Here is a 20137-nt window from a genome sequence, read left to right as displayed (position 1 = left end):
CTATTACGTACAGTGGAAATCAGGTTGCCAGAGCAGGTCAGTGTGCATGTTCCTCAGGGTCTCAGCAGTTACAGGTGAGGTAAAGAAAATAAAAGAGAAAAAGGTCAGTAACAACACTTTAAAGTAACAACACTGAATAATTATCTCTTTTAATAATTTTCTCTCAGTAATCACTCAACTACTGTCTTTCCAACAAACAGATTGACTCACTCTCACTATCATCACAATGAAACACGTCCAGAAGAATGTCATGCAAAGCTGCCTGCCTGCCTTCCTTCGACTCTCCCTGAACTGCTTCCTTAGCACCCGGTGGAGGGCGCAGTAGGCTACTCTTCAAATGTTTCACGAAATACTTACCATGATGACTACTCTTACTGTTTAACATTTTGGTGTACTTCATGGAATAAAATAATAACTTCATGGTAAGGCTACTAAAAATGACAAGGCTAAGTAATGTAATGCTAACTAACGTGCTCGCTACTCGTCGCTACTAGCTAGGTAGCTAACTTGACTATGTTCCATGCACAACATGTATATTACCTATGATATTACCTGATATGTCTGATCCAGCGACTCCTGGTCCTTTCATCAGACGGGAAGCGATAGAACGAGCAAGTGGTATGATCACTTTTGTGATTACAACATGGTACAAAGCACACAGGCATCTTGTAAAAGTGAATTTATTGGAGCAATCTCTTATATTTATTGGAGTGAATAAATCAGTTATGAAATCTTCTTCTTCGCTTTAATTACGAGTCTCAACCACTTGGAACATTATCGCCTGTGACATCACATACGCGACCCAGAATGGGATTTGGGATTTGTAGTCTTTGTAGTCGCGTATTTTTCATAATCTTATATTTCAACAGTTTTACGACAAAATGTGACTTTTTTGACATGGAAATGATTGTTTAAGATTGACAAACATCATATGTGGAAGTAGATGGGCGTGGGCGTGTCATGGGCGTGACTTCGCCTCTCTATTCCATAGAGAGGCGAAGTCACGCCCATCTACTTCCGGTCCATGGGACCCCGGAAGCGAAAAATTATACATTGAATTCAATAGAGAGAGAAAACGTATCTTTTGATCCCGTTTGAATTGTGCCACGAACTACACATATGATGTTTATCAATCTTAAAGGTATGCATTTATAAAGAATGCACACATGTCTTTAATCGTTAATGTCAGATATGTACTAAGTAAATACATTTGTTCCTGCTCAAGATTAGATTCAACTTTATTGTTATTGCACCGATTACAGGTACTGAGACAACGAAATGCAGTTTAGCTTCCAACCAGGAGTACAACAAGCAGTAAAGTGAAAAGTAATGTACAAAATCTAAAGAATAAAATATAGAATTAATTGAATGATGAATAAACAGTGAGGGGTATGAATATACACAGCAGCCTGTGAGCAGTATGGACAGTGTGTATGAATATACTAGATACACACAGCAGCCTGTGAGCAGTATGAACAGTGTGTATGAATATGCTAAGATATATAAAGTATGAAAACGGTAAGCAGTGCAAGTATAGTATAACATATATAGATATTAATTTCATGATGATAAACATTGTGGAACAATGATGAAAAATGTGAATGGAAGTGGCGAGGTAAAACTGACACAAAACAACAACAAACTTTTGCCGAGCCAATTGGAGAGTTTCATCACCAGCACGTGGTAAAAACCACCAATAAGCGCTCAGCTCGAGATACCAGCGAGTCGTTTCCCATCAAGCATTTCGCCTCCGCAGCACGTGGAGAGGAACTGCGGCGCCTCGCCGCGCCTCGCTCTCAAGGCTGCGGGCGTCTTTGTCCCGCGAGATTTCAACGTCTCATGTGAGCGAGCCTCCAGAGCAAGTCGGGTTATGGCTAGAAAGGATCCGTGTAATGTAAATATGACGTCACGTTCTCGTTCTAACTCTCGTTGTAATCGGAGCGGCTCGGCTGTAATCGGAAAGGGTCGGGGTGGGCGGGACGCGGGAAGAGACGTCGTTCTAACTCTCGTTGTAATCAGAGCAGTGGTAACCACTCAAAGTCCTCAAGAGATAGGAAACGACAGCAGTGTGGGACCTTATTGCGGGAAATTACTGAGCACACATACCACCTACAGGATGAGACGTTCATGTGTACAGTGATATCAAGACTAAATGATCTTTTGGAGGACGTAAAGCAACACACCCCACATGACAGTAGTCTTCCTCTCACCTTCACGCCGCCCAAACACAAAAGGCAGAAGAGGACCATAACACCTCTCAGTACCAGCCATCGTAGACACCCTTTTTCAGTCCGGGTGGGTCATAAAGCTGAGGTCATGAGATCCAACTACAGAGTGGACAGCTTGAACAAGATTTTAAAAGCTAAGTCCCCAGAGTCTAATGCGGGAGGAGCAGGCAGGGGTACGAAGAGGAGGATAGATGCTTTAGGTAAGAACAAAGTATATTTACTTTTGCCATCTCCTCTATATTCACAAAACACAGCCAATCATCCATTCCAATCCTATGTGACATGGCACAGTTCATTTCACTCCAATAGAAATTGGTATAAAAGAGACCATTAGTCTTCTCATTGTGCTTATTGCTGTGGATAGGTGTTAACTATTGTTGTTGTATTGTATCATATCAAAAGTTATTTTCATCCAAGGCACCACCGCCAGGTGAATGTTGGAAGCTTGGAGATGAATGGAGCTGTAAAGAGGTGGTAAGTAAAACAAAGTTTTTAATCCATTGCATGTGATTGATGTAGTTATAAAAAGTATATCATAAGCTGTCATTACAGTCTAAATATCTAACAGCAAAAGGAGGAGAGTCTGAGGAGGAGAGGAGAACAGAGGAGAGGAGACAGCAAAAGGAGGAGAGTATGAGGAGAGGAAAACAGGAGAGGAGAGGATACAGCAAAAGGAGGATAGTCTGAGGAGAAGATGAGGAGAGGAGAACAGAGGAAACAGGGAAAGCAGAGTAAAGAGCAGAGTTGAAAGAGAAGTTGAAAGCAGAGCAAACAGTAGCAGGAGAAGTAGAGCAAATGTAGAAGTAACTTTGAAAAGTATCAGCAAGAAGATCAGAGCTGCATAATGTTATTTTGTTTTATTCGTTAGTGTTATATTAATGTTGTATGTTAATTTTTGTACATAGGATAATAAAGATGATCTTAACCTTGAACTCGATTCATGACCTCATTTCATTATTAAAACCTTAATATCAAATTACAGACTGGATTCAAATTAGGATCTCCAAATGTGTTGATGTAATGTTTGTGATAAACTGAAGGATAAAGTGTTCCTTTATGTGTTGAGAAAATTCCCCTCCCTCTTAAGCCAAGTAAGGTGTTTAAAAAGCCCCTTGGATCAGCTGGAAAATGCATCATCACAAAGCTGAAAACTGAGGTTACCTACTGTAACCCCAGCTTCTATGAGTAAATGGCGCAGCCCTCTAAGGCTATCGCTATTGGGTAATCCCCCTGCGCCCCCGCGCAGCACTGAAACACTTGTAGTCCACGCCCACCCGCAAGGTGGGCCCCACCCTCGGGCCTCCTTCCGGTATAAATAGGAAGGTGGCCCGGCAATCTGCTCCCATACAACATAACTTTTCTTCAGCTATTCGTAGAGCCAGTGGGGCCCCGCACTTAGAGGGCTGCGCCATTTACTCATAGAAGCTGGTGTTACAGTAGGTAACCTAAGTTCTATTTCGTATATGGCTTCGCCCTCTAAGGCTATCGCTATTGGGTTAAGGGCGAAGCATGATGTAGTCTGCGCCCCACTGGGTCCGCCCGGCACTAGAAGCACAGACATACCTGCTCAATAAGACCCCCCTGCCTGATGTGCCATGCGTAATGGCTCATCACCGTACCTGGAACATAGCAAAACATGCCTATCTTCCCGACGGGGTGAAGGCTGGGAACAATACATACCGGCCGCTGTGAGAAAGTAGAGACGAAAGTCCCACCTCGTCCTGTGATCGTAGTGGGGGAACAGCAGCTCTCTGCGTGCAGACAGGCAGGAGAGCGCACAGCTGGATCCCTGACGTCACTCACTCTGACCAGGCACTCCGTACAAAGTGTGTTAGAGGAAAAAGGAACATCGCTCCTATAAGAGGGGAAATGGGCCGCTCTCCGCGTGCCAAAAGGCAGGAGAGAGGCGCACAGCTGGCTCCCTGACGTCACTCACCCCGACAGGACACCCAGTACAGGGTATGTCAGAGAGGAATGGGAGACATCCCTCAAATAAAAATGAATAAATGAACAGGGGGAAGACCAAGATGCAGCCGTGCAAATATCTTCCACTGACATTCCTCCGTGCAAAGCCGTGGAGGAGGAAATTCCTCTGGTGGAGTGCGCCTTGATGTTCTCCGGGGGCTCCACCCCAGAGGAGAAATATGCCTGTGACACAGCCTCACACAGCCAGTGTGACAGCCGTTGTGCAGACAGAGGTTGCCCGATTGAGCTCTCTCTATAGTGCACGAACAGGCGCTGAGAACGGCGCCAGGCCGCCGTGCGCTCCACATAGCAGGACAGCGCGCGCACCGGACAGAGGAGATTTAGAAAAATAGCGGGGGTAAAAACCACGCAAGACACTGTTCCTGGGATGACAGGAGTGTTTCTTGTATCCCATGGAACTGCTGGGGGGAGAGGCTTCTCTGTGAAGTGCCGTAATGGTCTTCATGGTGACGAGCCACGCCATCGCCGCCGCTGCCCGTGAGGCAAAAGGGCTGCGAGGGAGTTTCCACACGCTGCCTTTCACTCCGTCTCTCCTCATGAGGCGCGTACACGCCCAGGGGATGAGAGGTGTGTGCATGCTGTCCACACGAGGCGTTATAACGGTGCTCGTGGTTATTAGGACCGTGTGTAGGAGGCATATCTGGGACAGAGGAATGCCGCGAGTTCTGCAGTTTATAAACCAATAGGTTAAAACAGCAGGCTTCTGCAGCGAATGAACCACCTCTGGAGTGTCCCCCTGTTGGAAGAGACTCAGGGGGATCATCACGTGACCAGCTGACGCCAACGCCGAGCAGCTGCGTCACGGAGAGGGCTGTGTGGGTTGTGACACGCCGGAGGAGAGCTGTCAGTTCTTCCCCTCGCTGCCGCGAGAGTCGCGCTCTCATGCTGGCTGAGTTTAACTCCACTCCCAGATAAACGATTGTCTGAGAGGGAAGAGGACAGCTCTTCTTCCAATTTATTATGAAACCCAGGCTTTGACAGATGCGATACGAGATGTACCGTCTGTAAAGCGACTTCCTCCCTGGGGCGAGCCAGCAAATAGCAGGTCGTCCAGAGGAAAACCACACTCTCATCCCTCCTCTGTGTAGTGGCTCCAGCCTTCTCTACACAAATGCGAGGAGCCAGGAAATATCCGAACGGCAGACGATTGTCTGGTCTGATATTCCCTGAATGGAAAAACGCAGGAATTTCCTGTGTTTCGGGATGATGGGTAGGCTACGTGGAAGTATGCATCCTTCAGGTGGAAGTGAACCAGTCGTCCTGGTGAAAACATTCCAGCACCTGTTTGATCGTCAGCATGTGGAATACTGACAGATCCAGGATGTCTCATTCCCCCAGTCTTTTTCGGGATTAGAAAAATAACGGGAGTGAAAACCCCTGATTTTCCTCCCTTTGAGGAACCCTGGAAATATCCTCTTTCAACAGGAGTTCCAGCAGCTCGGATTGGAGCGCAAGACATAGCTTCTGGGAGGACAGGAGTGTTTCCTGTATCCCATTGAACTGTGGGGGTGGGGGAGAGGCGAACTGCAGGACGTATCCTCTGCTGATCAGCCTGCTCATCCATCTGTCCATCAGACACACGCGCTGCCACTCTGAGAAACACTCTAAGAGTGCTCGAGATGTTCTGTGGTCGTCATGGCAACGAGCCACGCCAGGGAGTCTCCACACGCTGCGTTTCACTCCGGCTCACATCATGAGGCGTGTACACGCTCAGGGGATGAATGGAGGTGTGTGCAGTGCTGTCCACACGAGGTGTTATAACAGCGCTCATGGGTTTATTATGACCGTGTGTAGGAGGCGTATCTCGGACAGAGGAATGCCGCGAGCTCTGCAGGTTATTAACCGAGGTTAAAACCGGCAGGCTTCTGCAGCGAGCCCTGCTGTCTACTTAATCAACAGATTAGTGGCAGCCGGCTTAATTAGCGAGCTCTGCAGGTTATTAACCGATAGGTTAAAACCAGCAGGCTTCTTGCAGCGAGCCCTGGCGCCGTGGCGCTGCGGGCGCTACCGCTGGAGGCACTCAGCCTGGAATACTGCTCATTCCCCCGTTCTGGCTTCTCTGTGATGCCATTGCCCTCGCCGCCACTGTGAGGCGAAAGGGCTGCGAGGAAGCCTCCACACGCTGCGTTTCACTCCGACTCTCATCATGAGGCGCGTACACGCTCAGGGGATGGATGGAGGTGTGTGCAGTGCTGCCCACATGAGGCGTTATAACGGCGATCATGGGTTTATTAAGGCCGTGTGTACGAGGCGTATTTCGGACAGAGGAATGCCGCAAGCTCTGCAGGTTATTAACCGAAGTTAAAACAGGCAGGCTTCTGCAGCGAGCCCTGCTGGTAATCAACAGAGTAGTGGGAGCCGGCTTAATTAGCGAGCTCTGCAGTTAATTAACCGATAGGTTAAAACCAGCAGGCTTCTGTAGCGAGCCCTGGCGCCGTGGCGCTGCGGGCGCTTCCGCTGGGGGCACTCAGCCTGGAATACTGCTCATTCCCCCGTTCTGGCTTCTCTGTGATGTGCTGTAATGGTCGTCATGGTGACGAGCCACGCCATTGCCCTCGCCGCCGCTGCCCGTGAGGCGAAAGGGCTGCGAGGAAACCTCCACACGCTGCGTTTCACTCCGGCTGTCATCATGAGGCGTGTACACGCTCAGGGGATGAGTGGAGGTGTGTGCAGTGCTGTCCCCATGAGGCGTTATACCGGCGCTCATGGGTTATTATGACCGTATGTAGGAGGCGTATCTCGGACAGGGGAATGCCGCGAGCTCTGCAGGTTTATTAACCGATAGGTTAAAACCAGCAGGCTTCTGGGAGCCCTGCTGTCTACTTAATCAACAGATTAGTGGCAGCCGGCTTAATTACCGGCTCCGCTTCCTCGGAGGCTCTCGCGGAGCAGACCAGGAGCGGGGGAGCTTCACTCCCCTTTGACTCGCCGCCGGGAGACCCTGTCTCTGGGGTGGCGGGGGAGCGGAGACGTGGGACGGAGCCCCTGCCGCCGCCGGGGCGGTTGCTGTGGATGTCTCTCCGCTTGCGGCCTCCTGTGGCCGGCGTGGACGCCGCGACTGCTGCGGGCGTTGGTGCCGCTGTGGCAGATCAGCCGACTGGAGTCAGCTGTACATGCTGGCGAATGCCGTCCACCTGTTCCGCGGCCGTCTTCATGAACTGGGGTCCGAACAGCCCGTCCGGGCTGATTGGAGTGTCCAGTAGCACTTTTCTGGCCGTCTCCGTAACAGACGCCGCCGCGCTGTGGTGACGGAGAGGGGGAAAGCATGTTCGGCCGCCAAGCTGGCACCCTGCTCCGACTGTGTCTCCCCCGCCCGGGGGAGAGGAAGGAGGGGAGAACCGAACGGTGAACCGTGGAGGGAGGCGGGGCATTGCCCTCGCCGCCGCTGCCCGTGAGGCGAAAGGGCTGCGAGGAAACCTCCACACGCTGCGTTTCACTCCGGCTGTCATCATGAGGCGTGAACACGCTCAGGGGATGAGTGGAGGTGTGTGCAGTGCTGTCCACATGAGGCGTTATACCGGTGCTCATGGGTTATGACCGTGTGTAGGAGGCGTATCTCGGACAGAGGAATGCCGCGAGCTCTGCAGGTTTATTAACCGATAGGTTAAAACCAGCAGGCTTCTGCAGGGAGCCCTGCTGCCTACTTAATCAACGGATTAGTGGCAGCCGGCTTAATTACCGGCTCCGCTTCCTCGGAGGCTCTCGCGGAGCCGACCAGGAGCGGGGGAGACTCACTCCCATTTGACTCGCTGCCGGGAGACCCTGTCTCCGGGGTGGCGGGGGAGCGGAGACGTGGGACGGAGCCCCTGGAGCCGCCGGGGCGGTTGCCATGCCTCTCCGATTGCGGCCTCCTGTGGCCGGCGTGGACGCCGCGGCTGTGTGCGGGCGCTGGTGCCGCTGTGGCAGCTCAGCCGACTGGAGCCAGTATGCTGGCGAATGCCGTCCACCTGTTCCGCGGCCGTTTTCATGAACTGGGGTCCGAACAGCCCGTCTGGGCTGATTGGAGCGTCCAGTAGCACTTTTCTGGCCGTCTCCGTAACAGACGCCGCCGCGCTGTGGTGACGGAGAGGGGGAAAGCATGTTCGGCCGCCAAGCTGGCACCCTGCTCCGACTCTGTCTCCCCCGTCCGGGGGAGAGGAGGGAGGGGAGAACCGAACGGTGAACCGTGGAGGGAGGCGGGGCAGGAATTGCTTCGGACTCCTGCCCGGCACTCTGCCCCAGGGACACGAGGCCCCGTCCGCGGGCTCGTAAGCCTGGACGGGCCAATCGTCCTCCTCGGCCACAGCAGCAAGAGTGTCCGCTCTCCGCTTCCTGTCGCCCGAGGGGAGACGAGCGCAGTGCATGCTACCTGCTGGTTTAGAGCCGCGTACGCGTGCTCTGACCCCCGGCAGGATTCGCATACTGCTTTTATCTCTGCAGGTCATAACTCATTATGAACCCAGAGCCACATGAGGGACAACCACGGACGCAGTTGTTGCTCATGATGATTCTCAATTGCTGTGCTTCAGTAACTGTGCTGGTTTGCTGAAAAAAAGAGGGAGCAGATTGTGGGGCCACCTTCCTATTTATACCGGAAGGAGGCCCGAGGGTGGGGCCCACCTTGCGGGTGGGCGTGGACTACAAGTGTTTCAGTGCTGCGCGGGGGCGCAGGGGGATTACCCAATAGCGATAGCCTTAGAGGGCGAAGCCATATACGAAATAGAACAGCTGTTTCACTTTACTTTTGAAAGATACGACAGAGACAAAGCTACACATATATGATGATATTATAGAATATGATGCATTGCTGCAGATTAAACTACCCAACGGGATATAAAAGAGGTAAACACATCTACAGCAGTAACATGCAACATACATTTTATTGCACCAGGAGCTATCTTGGGACTTTTACTGCAACAACGTTGACTTGCCTGTGAATACAAAATAAACCATAGTGTTGCTGATCTACAGTGTTGTCATTCTTCTTTCAACAGCAAGACCGCTAACAAGTATTTACATACTTAATATAGTTTAGTTTCTCGCCATCCCAAACGTAAACATTCAGCCACGTGACTGCGCTTCCGAGCCGCTCCGATTACAACCGAGCCGCTCCGATTACAACGAGAGTTAGAACGAGAACGTGACGTCATATTTACATTAGACGGATCCTTTCTAGCCATAACCCAGCAAGTCGGACAAAATGACTAACCATCATGCAACGCACGAGCAAGACGTTGATCGAAATTGCCCAGGTCTGCGCAGGTCTCGCTTGTCTCAAACAAGCCTATTCATTCACAATAAGACAAAAAAACATAAATAATACATCCAATAAGAGCCAGGGGGAGAGAAAAAAGCATAAAGGCACAAAAACATTTAAGAGGCATTAAGCTTACTTAAAATAACAACCATTTTGAAATGTCATTGCAAATCTTTATAGACATGTTACAAGATTGTATTTTCCTTAGGGACAGAAAAAAGGACTTGAACTCATTTATGAAACAGGGAAAGGAGGGCTTGCCTCCTCTCCATTTACTACAATGTAAATGGTATTTACCCAAAATAATAACTATATTTACCAAATCAGATATGGGAGAGTCCAAATTATCAATATAATATAAAATTTGATATATTTTGAAGGCCGGAATATTTGTTAATTTAAGTAACAACCAATCTCTCACATCCGACCAAAACAATTCAGAAAAAGGGCATGAGATTAATAAATGTTCCAACGATTCATCAGATAAATTACAAAAAGGAACATTGTTCCACTTCAAATTTAAATCTTGAAATTAAAAAAGTAGAAACCGGGTAGATTTTATGAACAATTTTAAAATGAGTTTCTTTTGCTTTAGGAGAAATAGGCCATTTTATAAAATAAGATAGAGCTTTTTCCAATACAGATAAAGTGTCTAAATCGATCGCTTGTGGAAATAAGCCTCTGTTGAAATTGTGAAAAATGTGGGATTTCAGAGAAGCATTAATAGATTTGTGATTCTTAAGAGTATCGCCAATAAATTCTAAATTAGGAAAAACTGATACAACATTTGAGCACAGTAAAGTATTATGAATCATTTCAATAAGTGGTACAGGAATTGCTTTACAGATTTTGTTATGATCTTTAGCAGTACACTTTATATTGTATTTCGTTGAAAAAGCCAAAACATCTAGCAGTTTACCATTGCAATCTAGTAAATCATAAACAAACAAAATACCCCTCTCATGCCAATCACTCCTAAACAAGGATTTTCTGTTTATAATAATCACTCTGTTGTTCCATAGAGTAGATCCATGAGGAGAAAAATTGTGGGTAAATATCATTTTCCAATAATGAAGTATCTGCTTATGAAAATTTGACAATTTGGTCAGAATCTTATTAACCTCAAAATCATATTTTAAAAGAAAATCAAACCCTCCTTGACGTTTAAATATGGCCTTTGGAATATGGAACCACATGGATTCTGGCTGGGACAAAAAAGCTTTTAACCATTTTATTTTAACGTTCCAATCATCGATTCAAAGTCTAAAGCTTTAATTCCGCCTTTATCATATTCTTTAACAAGCTGTGACTTTTTAATGTAGTGAGTTTTATTTCTCCACAAGAATTGGAAAATAATTGAGTTGATTTTTTAAATATTAGCCGAAGAGACAAAACATGAGTGGCATGGATAAATAAGTTTAGATATACCTTCTGCTTTAGTAAGAAGAACTCTGCCAAAAATAGTAAGATCTCTAGTTAACCAACGACTGAGAGATTTCTTCATATCTATGATACGGTTACAAATATTAAGATCTTCTCTCCTGATATCATTTTTAGATAATGTTATTCCTAAATATTTCACTTCAGGTACCACTCTAATAGAGTCAATAATGGAATCATCACATGGATAGGGAGTAATTCACATTTTGAAAGAGATAACCTTGATGCTTTTGAAAAAATTGAAATTGTGTTAAGAGTTTCCTTTACCATGGATTTATTCTTTAGGGAAATGGATGTGTCATCCGCAAATTGACTAATTTTAAATTCTTTGTCAAAGAGGGTAATGCCTAATATTTTTTGATTCTTTATAATAAGCGTTGTCAATACTTGGGTGGTCAGAATAAATAATTTTGGGGAAATAGGGCAACCCTGTCGAATACCACGTAAAACCTTAAACCTAGGGCTCATTCCAGGGTTCAAAGATACAGAACTATAGATGTCCGAATAGAGCATCCTAATTATGTTGCAGAAATGTTCACCAAAACCCAGAAATGTCAGAGTTTCCATTAGAAAGGAATGTTCGACAGTATCAAAAGCCTTATAAAAATCCAGAAATAGTACGAGACCTTCAGTATCAATACATTCCTGGTAATCGAGCATATCCAATATCAGTCTGGTTATGAATACTTCTGACCTTTATAATGGCTGATTGACATTCATCTACTAGTTGATTCAGACCCAGTGGCGGCCGGCGCGCTAGGGGCGCCGCCCCACCTCTTCCCACATACAAAAAAATATATTAAAAAAAATATTAAATAAAAAAAAAAATATTTCAAAAAATATATATTTCAAAAATATATATATTTTATATTTTTTATTTTTAATGAACAAGGTAAATATCATACAATTGGTATCAGTAAAATGTATAATCTATAGGGCTGCCCCCGACCAAAGATTTTCCTGGTCGACCACTGGTCGTCAGGTAAGGCCACTGGTCGACCACTGATCGACCAGTGGCGCGAATGAAAGCGCACGCAGAGACAAACCGCCTTTTTCGCGCAACCGGCAAGTAATTAAATTATGATTCTGAATGTGTTGGAAAAATCAACAAGTAGACTGTCTTAACATTTTGTTAATTTATTTCAACACAACACACCATATAAAAACATCACACAACTTATGAACTTTTAAAACCAACACAATAACTTTATAAAGCAAACAAAAAACAGTCTTCTGTTAAAAAACTAAATTTAAACTATATTTTTCGTTTCTTTTAAACATGTAAAATAAATATAAATTATATAAACAAACGAATAAATAAATATAGGCTCAAGCCAACTTAAATATTTAAATATCAGTGCAAAAGTAAACAGGCCTATAGAGAAGTATTCTCAACATGAAAATAAAACTTTCAGTTTTTTCCTGAGGTCGGAATGCAAACAAAAATTATAAATATACCGTAAAAAATTAACTTAAACACTTCAGTTTAACGAACGAAGAACGAAAACTATAAACTACAAAACTATGGTGTTATATTAGGCTAGGCCTATACCTGACTTTCAGGGTTTCCCTCCGATCTTAGTCTTCTCATATTATGAGACAAGAACACGAGTTTGTCTGTGTTGTCCGGGAGAAGTGAGCTCCGTGTCTTGCTCACAATGAAGCCGGCTTTGGAAAATATGCGCTCCGATGGCGTGGATGTGGAAGGGATGGAGTGGATGCGCTTAGCTGCTCTGGCAAGCTTGGGATAGCGTTCCTCATTCATTTTCCACCAAATCAGTGGTCCCTTGTCAACCTTGGTTCTGTCCTCCAAGTATGTCTTCATTTCATTTTTCTCTTCTTCCGTCTGTTGATCTTCATCAAAGGCCATCAGCATTGATATGTCCTGCTGCTTTTCCCTTTGCCTCTTTGGTGTGGGCTCACTTTCCTCTGCGCCGCTGCTGTCCTCTCTCTGAGCAGTAGCTTCTTCTGCTGGAGATAAACTCTCAGCCAGATCCCACACCGTTGTGTATGCATCGTCCCGTTTCTCTGCACCGAGGAATGACAAGCTCTTGAACCGTGGGTCAAGGACTGCAGCTTGAATATATATGCTGCCCTCCAGACTCCCTGTGAGCTCCCACCTTTTGTCGATTTCCTCTGTGATTTTTTTCTTAACTGCTTTCACGGTCGTGCTGTCATCATCACGACTCAACAAGTGGCGCCTCTTCATGTTGACGAGCATCGGCAGCGTAGCAGACAGAGATGCGTTTATATCTTGTGAGAGCAGTTCGGTGAGGGTGATCATGGGCCTCAGCACGGAGACAATGTCCTCCGCTGTCCTCCATTGGGCAGTTGTGAGATCCAGATCTCGGTCAGACTGGTGGGTGGTCCCGGGTTCTGAAAGCACAGCTGTAACCGGACATCTCTGTTCCAGAAGACGCTCCAGCATTGAATAAGTGGAGTTCCATCGTGTGGACACATCTTGTATCAGTTTGTGTTCAGCCACATTCTGTTGCTTCTGTTTCAAAGTGAGAGCTGCTGTTGCCTTGGCACTTTTTTTGAAGTGTCCCACAAGGCGTCTGGCAGCAGCAATCACTCGGCAGATGGGATCTAATTTAACAGCCGCGTTTATGCACAACTGCAAGGTGTGCCCCGCACAACGAATTCCCTGGACATTACCCCAGCACGGGTTTTGAGATAGCTGTTTAGCGCACAACACCATATTAGCGGCATTGTCGTGTACCACAGCGACCCTCTTTTCTGGCGGAATCCCAAACTCCTCCATCACTTCGCTGAGTCGCTCCGCTATGTTGGCAGCTGTGTGGCTCACCTCCAGCACTTTAGTCTCCAACACGAATGAATGTAATTGCCATTTTTGGGAAATAAAGTGTGCCGTCACAGTCATGTAACCATCCATTTGGTTGGAGGTCCATGTGTCAGTAGTGAAGCTGACTGCTGTGCAGGCTTTAAGTTTCTCCAAAAGTACCTGTTTGGTCGTGTTATATTTGTTTTTAATGGCGTGCATTACGGTGTCACGTTTGGGTACAGTGTAACCCGGTTCGATGAACTTCATCATCTGTTTGAACCCTTCCCCATCGACAATGTTTACAGGTCTCATGTCCAGTGCCACAAAATCTGCAATTTTGTCGGTGATGTCTCTCTTCCTTTTCTCGGAAAGAGGGGGCTTCAAAACGAGTGTTGTCTGTGAGAGTTTCAATGGCGGCTGCGAAGATGAAGTTGAGGTAGATGCGGTGGCCCTATCAACGTATAGTGGATGAGCCTATTGAGAGAAATGCACATTAATTTAAGTTTACACTAAGCCTAATAGCCCATAATATGACAATACATTTTATCTAACAGGCTTTTTATTAAGGCTAGAGCCGCAGAGCGTCCATCTTTTAATGGCTTGAACGGTACTTACATGTTTCAGGTGATAAGTCATGTTTGTAGTTGATGAATGATAGGAGAATATTTGCTTGCAAAGTTTGCATATAACCTTCTTCGGGTTGTCTTTTACTTTTTCGAAATGCTCCCAAGCTCTTGATTTTACGCCTGACATGGTTAAAACTATCAGCTTATCTGACGTGAAAACAAGTGACTCACTGTCACCTCCTGTTTCCCGGTTTTTTTTTTTTTTTTTCTCAATCTTTTTTTTTTTTTTTTTCGGCGACCAACGACCAATTAAATCTTGACCGACCAAAGACTCTTTGGCCGACTAACCTTTGGTCGACTAATCGGGGGGCAGCCCTAATAAGTACCACAGTTAAAATGCAGTAATATGTGCCGCTTCCAAACATCAAACTCTTAGAAAAAAGACTTGTCCTTATTATCCACTGCACTTTTTTAAAGCAACACTGACAACTTGCGCCTGTGAGACATGAAATCTCTGAAAATGATTAGACATGCTTCTACAGTGAAAATCGGTCATACTGTAAGTGCAACTTCTGAACACAACCCTTTTTTGCAAATGTTTTATAATGCATAATTATTATAAAACCTTGGTTTTAGAAACCTTACCATGTAACAATGGTAACTGAGTGAGTGCAACAAAGTGTCTACTCTGGGATGAACAGCTGGGTTCTCAGTCTATTCACTTTTGGGCTCATCTTTTTCCCCTCAAGCTCCATCAGGACTTTTTCCACAACTTCAAAAGTGTATTGCAGTTATTTCGGATATCTTAAGTTCAGTGCGTATATTAGCCCGAAGAGCATGGCAAAAGCTGTCGCAACCGAGGGCAAGCCGCTGAGGACCTCTGTTCCTTCGATGAGAACCTTGACGTCTTTGGGTCGATGAAACTCCTCTTTCCCAATGACAAAGATTGCCATTGTTGCCTGCTCCAGTTCTCCAGCCTCAGCGTCCTGCAGATCATGCAAACAAAAGGGAAATGGATGAGGACCACAGAGTGTAGTTCAACAGGCCTGAGGCGCAAAAGGATTCCCCAAGTTTGCCGCTACCTTTTAAAAATACAAGATTATAGTGGATAGATGAAAAAAGGAAAGTTCTCAGTTCAGTCGACCCAAGAGGAAAGCTCAGGAGGTCATCACAAATGACTAGCTTTCTAACCAAGCAGTTATTTGCATGCAGTACAAATATGTTATTTTTCTTTTATGAACAAACATCTTGTGAGTGAGTGGGAGGTCTTATCTGGAATTCTTTGATGAGATGGTCAACAGGTTAACCCAGGTAGATCATTAGAGATTTGAGGATGCATTCTCTTCTGATGGTGATGTCCAGTATGAGTAAGAACAGTTATTTATTTATATATATATATATTTATATATTATAAATCAAATGCAAAAAAAAGGACGATTCAGCCACTGATCCCACAGATTAAAAAAACTCATTCATAGATACCTCATCCAAAACCTGCAAGATCCCGGTGGTCTTCTGTTTCACAACTCCTCCCCTGCTCCTGATGACCTGCAGCAGTTTGGTGGGGTGTTTTTGTCCAACTGCGCCAAGAACTTTGTCTCCAATGGAATTGTTACGAACTCAGCATTTACCTAGAAAATATAAGCAGCATAGAAAACAAAAAACACTGAGAATTTATAATACACATATTTGTTATAAAGAGCCAACGGTTTGATTAAAAGTACTCCAAGTCAGCTTGTATGAATGTAACATTTAAATTAATCCACATATTTATTGAAAACCACCACCAAATAAAGACACTAAGAGTAATAGATGTAAAGCTTATATTGTGATATATATTACAAATAAAACGTCAACATATTTGCCTTGGCTGTCTATAGTTGTTAGTTAGTTGGGCCCTCATTTCTTCTCCACTACAGGCTTACATCAAAATAATGACCTCTTCCATGTGAAAAAGTGCAGGCCACCGCTCCAAGAGGCCTTCAATGCTTGGCCTCTGATGCACTATTTCTTGTCTTCGGTATCCAAACGCCTTCGCCATCTTTTCTTTTATTGATTGCCGGTTGTTTCTTTTGTGTTGTTCTGCCAAAAGGGAAATTGTCTCTTGCTCCATGCTTTCTGGAGTCTCACCAATCGGCAAAGATGGAAAATGGTTGGCCTCAGCTCGCCTGGCTCTCTTTAAATTCTTCGCAGGGTAGGACTCTTCTTCTTTTTTTTTTTATAATTCTTTTTTAACAGACATTGCTCCAGATAACAAACCGTACATCAAAACATGTAACAACAAACAACTAAACAAAACGTAACGGGGGAGCGGGGGGGGTGGATGCAAGGATGACTTCCTAAGACAGCTGATTGTGACATACACAGGACATTACATACACAATACATTATACATTACACAGGAGATGCCATATTGACAGGGTTAGACAGGAGAGCTGCGGACAGTGAACCGCAATCCTCCTGTCTCCCCTCAAAATCCCCCAGCAGAGAAGCTGCACGCTCCATGTTCAGTAGGTCCAGATACTCCCTCAGCCATGAGTCCCTAGTAAAGCAGGCTGGTTTGCGTTCCTTCCAGTTTAATAGGATGAGTCTTTTTGTCACTAAACAGCCCAATGTCCAGAGCCGATCGGTAGTCCTTGCAGGATTGCCATCTGGCTTGAGACCCAGTAGACATGCAATGGGACATGTAGGGAAATTAACTTTTAAAGATTCAGACAATAAGGATATTACTTCTGACCAAAGTTTTTTTACCGTTGGGCATTCCCAGAGTAGGTGCAACAATGTACCTCGCTTGCCACATTCATGCCAGCATAAATCTCTGTGTTTATTGTCCATCTTGGATTTTGTAACAGGGGTGATGTAAGCTCTATTTAGAATTTTGAACTGTATGATCCTGAATCTTACACATTTAGAAGAGAACATAGCTGACTGCCAAATGGAGTTCCATTGCAAAGCAGACAGAGAGATATTCAAGGTATGCTCCCAGGACAGTTGGACAGGAGAATAGGTATTCGGGGCAGCCCTAGATAATAATTTATAAATGTTAGAGACCACACCTGATGATATGATTGCTCTCTTGAGGCGCTGGTCCTCTTCCATACATGAAGCAGGCATGGCTCCCTCCTTACATTTTGTACTAATAATAGATGCTAGTTGTGCATATGATAGAGAAGACGAGCCTGAGAGACCATACTGATTTTTGAGTTGTTGAAATGGAAGGGTTTGGTCTCTATATATCTGTCCAATTGTAGTAATACCAGCCTTCTGCCAGATATTATTACTTAAAGTGCCTCCTCCTGCAGAAATACAGGGGTTACTCCAAATGGGGCAAGATGGTAAAGAGAGCCCCTCTATGTTGAGTCTCCTGTGCAGTTGCTTTACAATAGAGCAGGGGTCGGCAACCCCTGGCACGCGTGCCAGCATTGGCACGCGGCACTGTAACCAGTGGCACACTAGGAATAAGTGGAATAAGTGTGCAAAAATATTTAAATTGTATTTTCGGATCCTGAACGAGACCGCCGCCAGAGCGCGTCTCCCCGTTACCTGCCATGCACGCAACGCAGCCCCGTTCTCTTTATCTCCAGGTGACTTTCTGCCGCTTTCCTCCGTGGTGCAGTGCTGATCGTTTCACCACGGAGGAAAGCACTTCACTAATTGCAGTACCCATAAGGAGCTGTACAAATGCCGCAGTTTTTGCGTGGCTGTGTATTTAGTTGAAAGCCCAGTGGCGATCTGCTCATCTCTCATCGAAATAATATGCTACAAAGGGGCGGTCTGGCCATCTGTGTGTTGAACTTTCCTGTCGGCTCCCAGACCGTAGTCGAGGAGGGAAGAAGCAACAAGCTTCAGGTTCAATAACCCACTTTAACTTAAATGACTGGAGAGAGGCGAGCTCTTCTTAGGAGGCCGTTGCATTTATTTAGCTGTTCTTCTGTTTCACAAAATACATCACAGACCTCTGTTTTTCTGCTGCCTCGTTTCACTTTCAGAAACAAACACACGTTCCCTCACTGTCGCTCTACCATCCACACACACACATGCACAAGCCACACCCCTCTTTCTCTCTCTCTTAAAGGGACAGCGATCTCATCTCACTCTGCATGACCCTAATATCATAGCATGTGTGTTCTGGAGAATCACAGAACGGACGATCGTCCTTATTACTATGCCGTTTAAACCAATTATTTAAATGTGTTTGTTAAATTCGACATCATGTAAGTTGCGCTGACAGGTCCACACACTGCTTCCCCCGCAGCGAGGCTCCCCCCGCCCTCCTGCTGATAGTTCGCTCCTCTACCCCCCCCCCCCCCCCGTTGATAATTCTCGATCGTTGGCACGCTGATAACATTTTTTTTTTAAAATGGCACTTCATATCAAAAAGGTTGCCGACCCCTGCAATAGAGCATGAAAAGCGGATGATGGTATTATCCATTGAGGGTGGTGGTTTTGGGCAGTACCACATTGATGCCAGAGATATGTTTTGGTTTACAGACATGATGGATTGCTCCAGCCATTGCCAACTGCCTACCGAAGAGGCACTTTTGTACGCCCACGATAATGGATACTTTGCATTGAAGGACAGATAATACTGGAATACATCTGGGACTCCCAAACCTCCCATTGATCTTGGAATGATCAACTTATTATGTGCGATTCTGGGTTTCTTATTATTCCAAAGGAACCGAGTGAATAGGGATTTGATATCTTTAAACCATTTTAGTGGGAATTCAAGAGGGATAGAGGAGATAATATGAGAAAGCCTTGGGAGAACATTCATTTTCAAGGTTTCTGCTCTGCCCCGGGTAGGACTCTTCTTGAGACTTGGTCTTCAACGAGTTCACAGCAAGCTCTGCAGATGATTTGAGCTTGTCAGTCTAGATTGGTTCTTTGTGTACTCTGCATTTCCTCTCTGTAATTGACATTCTGTGTCATATGAGAAGACCGGGATTGGAAACACTTTAGGCCACTGCTGTGTTCTTAATGATTCCGAGGAAGAGCCGCTAAGTAGTAATGTGTCATCTGTATTCACAGATCCAGAGGAGGAGTCTTCACTGTACAGTCCACTTGTAGGGGTACTATTTAATAGGGATGTAACGATATACCGAATACCGCGGTAATGAAACGGCTCAATACCGTCGTGAGACTGAAAAAATCTACCGCGATATTACCGTTCATTCATTTATATCTCGCCCTGTAAATAAAAACTTTAATGTTTTTGTTTGAACAGCAGAGGATGCCATAATACTAATCAAGAATACTCCCATCATCCTTTGCGTGCAAGCCCGCCCTCACACTCAGAACCAACGAGAAAATGGCGAATGGAGTAGACGAACGTGCTGACCAACTAAATAGAAATTGTGAAATTGAGGATGCTCCATCGACTTTTAAAGCTGTTGTGTGGCAGCATTTTGGTTTTCCCGTTTCAAGAAATGACAAAGGTGAAAAGCAAACTAACAAACGCCAAACTATTTGCAAATCCTGCCGGGCGACGGTCGCCTACCATTCGGGAAACACATCGAACATGATTAGTCATTTGTCACATCACCACCCAGAAAAGCTCCGAACACAACAACCTACTGTGAGGAAAATGCCTAATCCAGGCCAACTGACTGACAGAAGTATTTGGAGCGCCACTTCCCCCTAACAGTCCAAGAGCTCAGGAAATAACAAGGTGCATCGGCGAGTACATGGCCAAAGACTTAAGGCCGTTTTCTGTGGTCGACAACAGTGGATTTCGGAGGTTAGTAAACACGCTGGAGCCCAAGTATGCCATTCCATCACGGCCATACTTTAGTCGAACAGTGCTACCCGCTCTGTACCAAGAGACAAAAGCTAAAGTGACACAGAGCCTCAAAGAAGCAGAGTGCATCTCAATAACAACAGATGGGTGGACTTC

General features: G+C 45.5%; 2 protein-coding genes across 2 annotated transcripts in view; one reads left to right on the top strand and one right to left on the bottom strand.

The window, feature by feature from the left end:
* LOC307044833 (E3 SUMO-protein ligase ZBED1-like) overlaps nt 1-18503 on the bottom strand; it is a 32969-nt gene extending 14466 nt beyond the window's left edge. The window contains exons 1-3 of the mRNA XM_079690237.1: nt 15724-18503; nt 14291-15227; nt 12-14149 (exon numbers count right to left, since the gene is read on the bottom strand). Coding sequence (XP_079546363.1) covers nt 12437-14149; nt 14291-14428 — 1851 coding nt within the window. The 5' untranslated portion in view covers nt 14429-15227; nt 15724-18503 and the 3' untranslated portion in view covers nt 12-12436. The remainder of the gene's footprint in view (nt 1-11; nt 14150-14290; nt 15228-15723) is intronic.
* Nucleotides 1-20137, top strand: part of LOC307044827 (uncharacterized protein) — a 156474-nt gene that overhangs the window by 109221 nt on the left and 27116 nt on the right. The window lies entirely within an intron of this gene.

This window comes from Notothenia rossii (assembly GCF_949606895.1).
Source record: "Notothenia rossii genome assembly, chromosome: 6".
Taxonomy (NCBI): Eukaryota; Metazoa; Chordata; class Actinopteri; order Perciformes; family Nototheniidae; genus Notothenia; species Notothenia rossii.
This window is presented reverse-complemented; position numbering and strand designations above follow the sequence as displayed.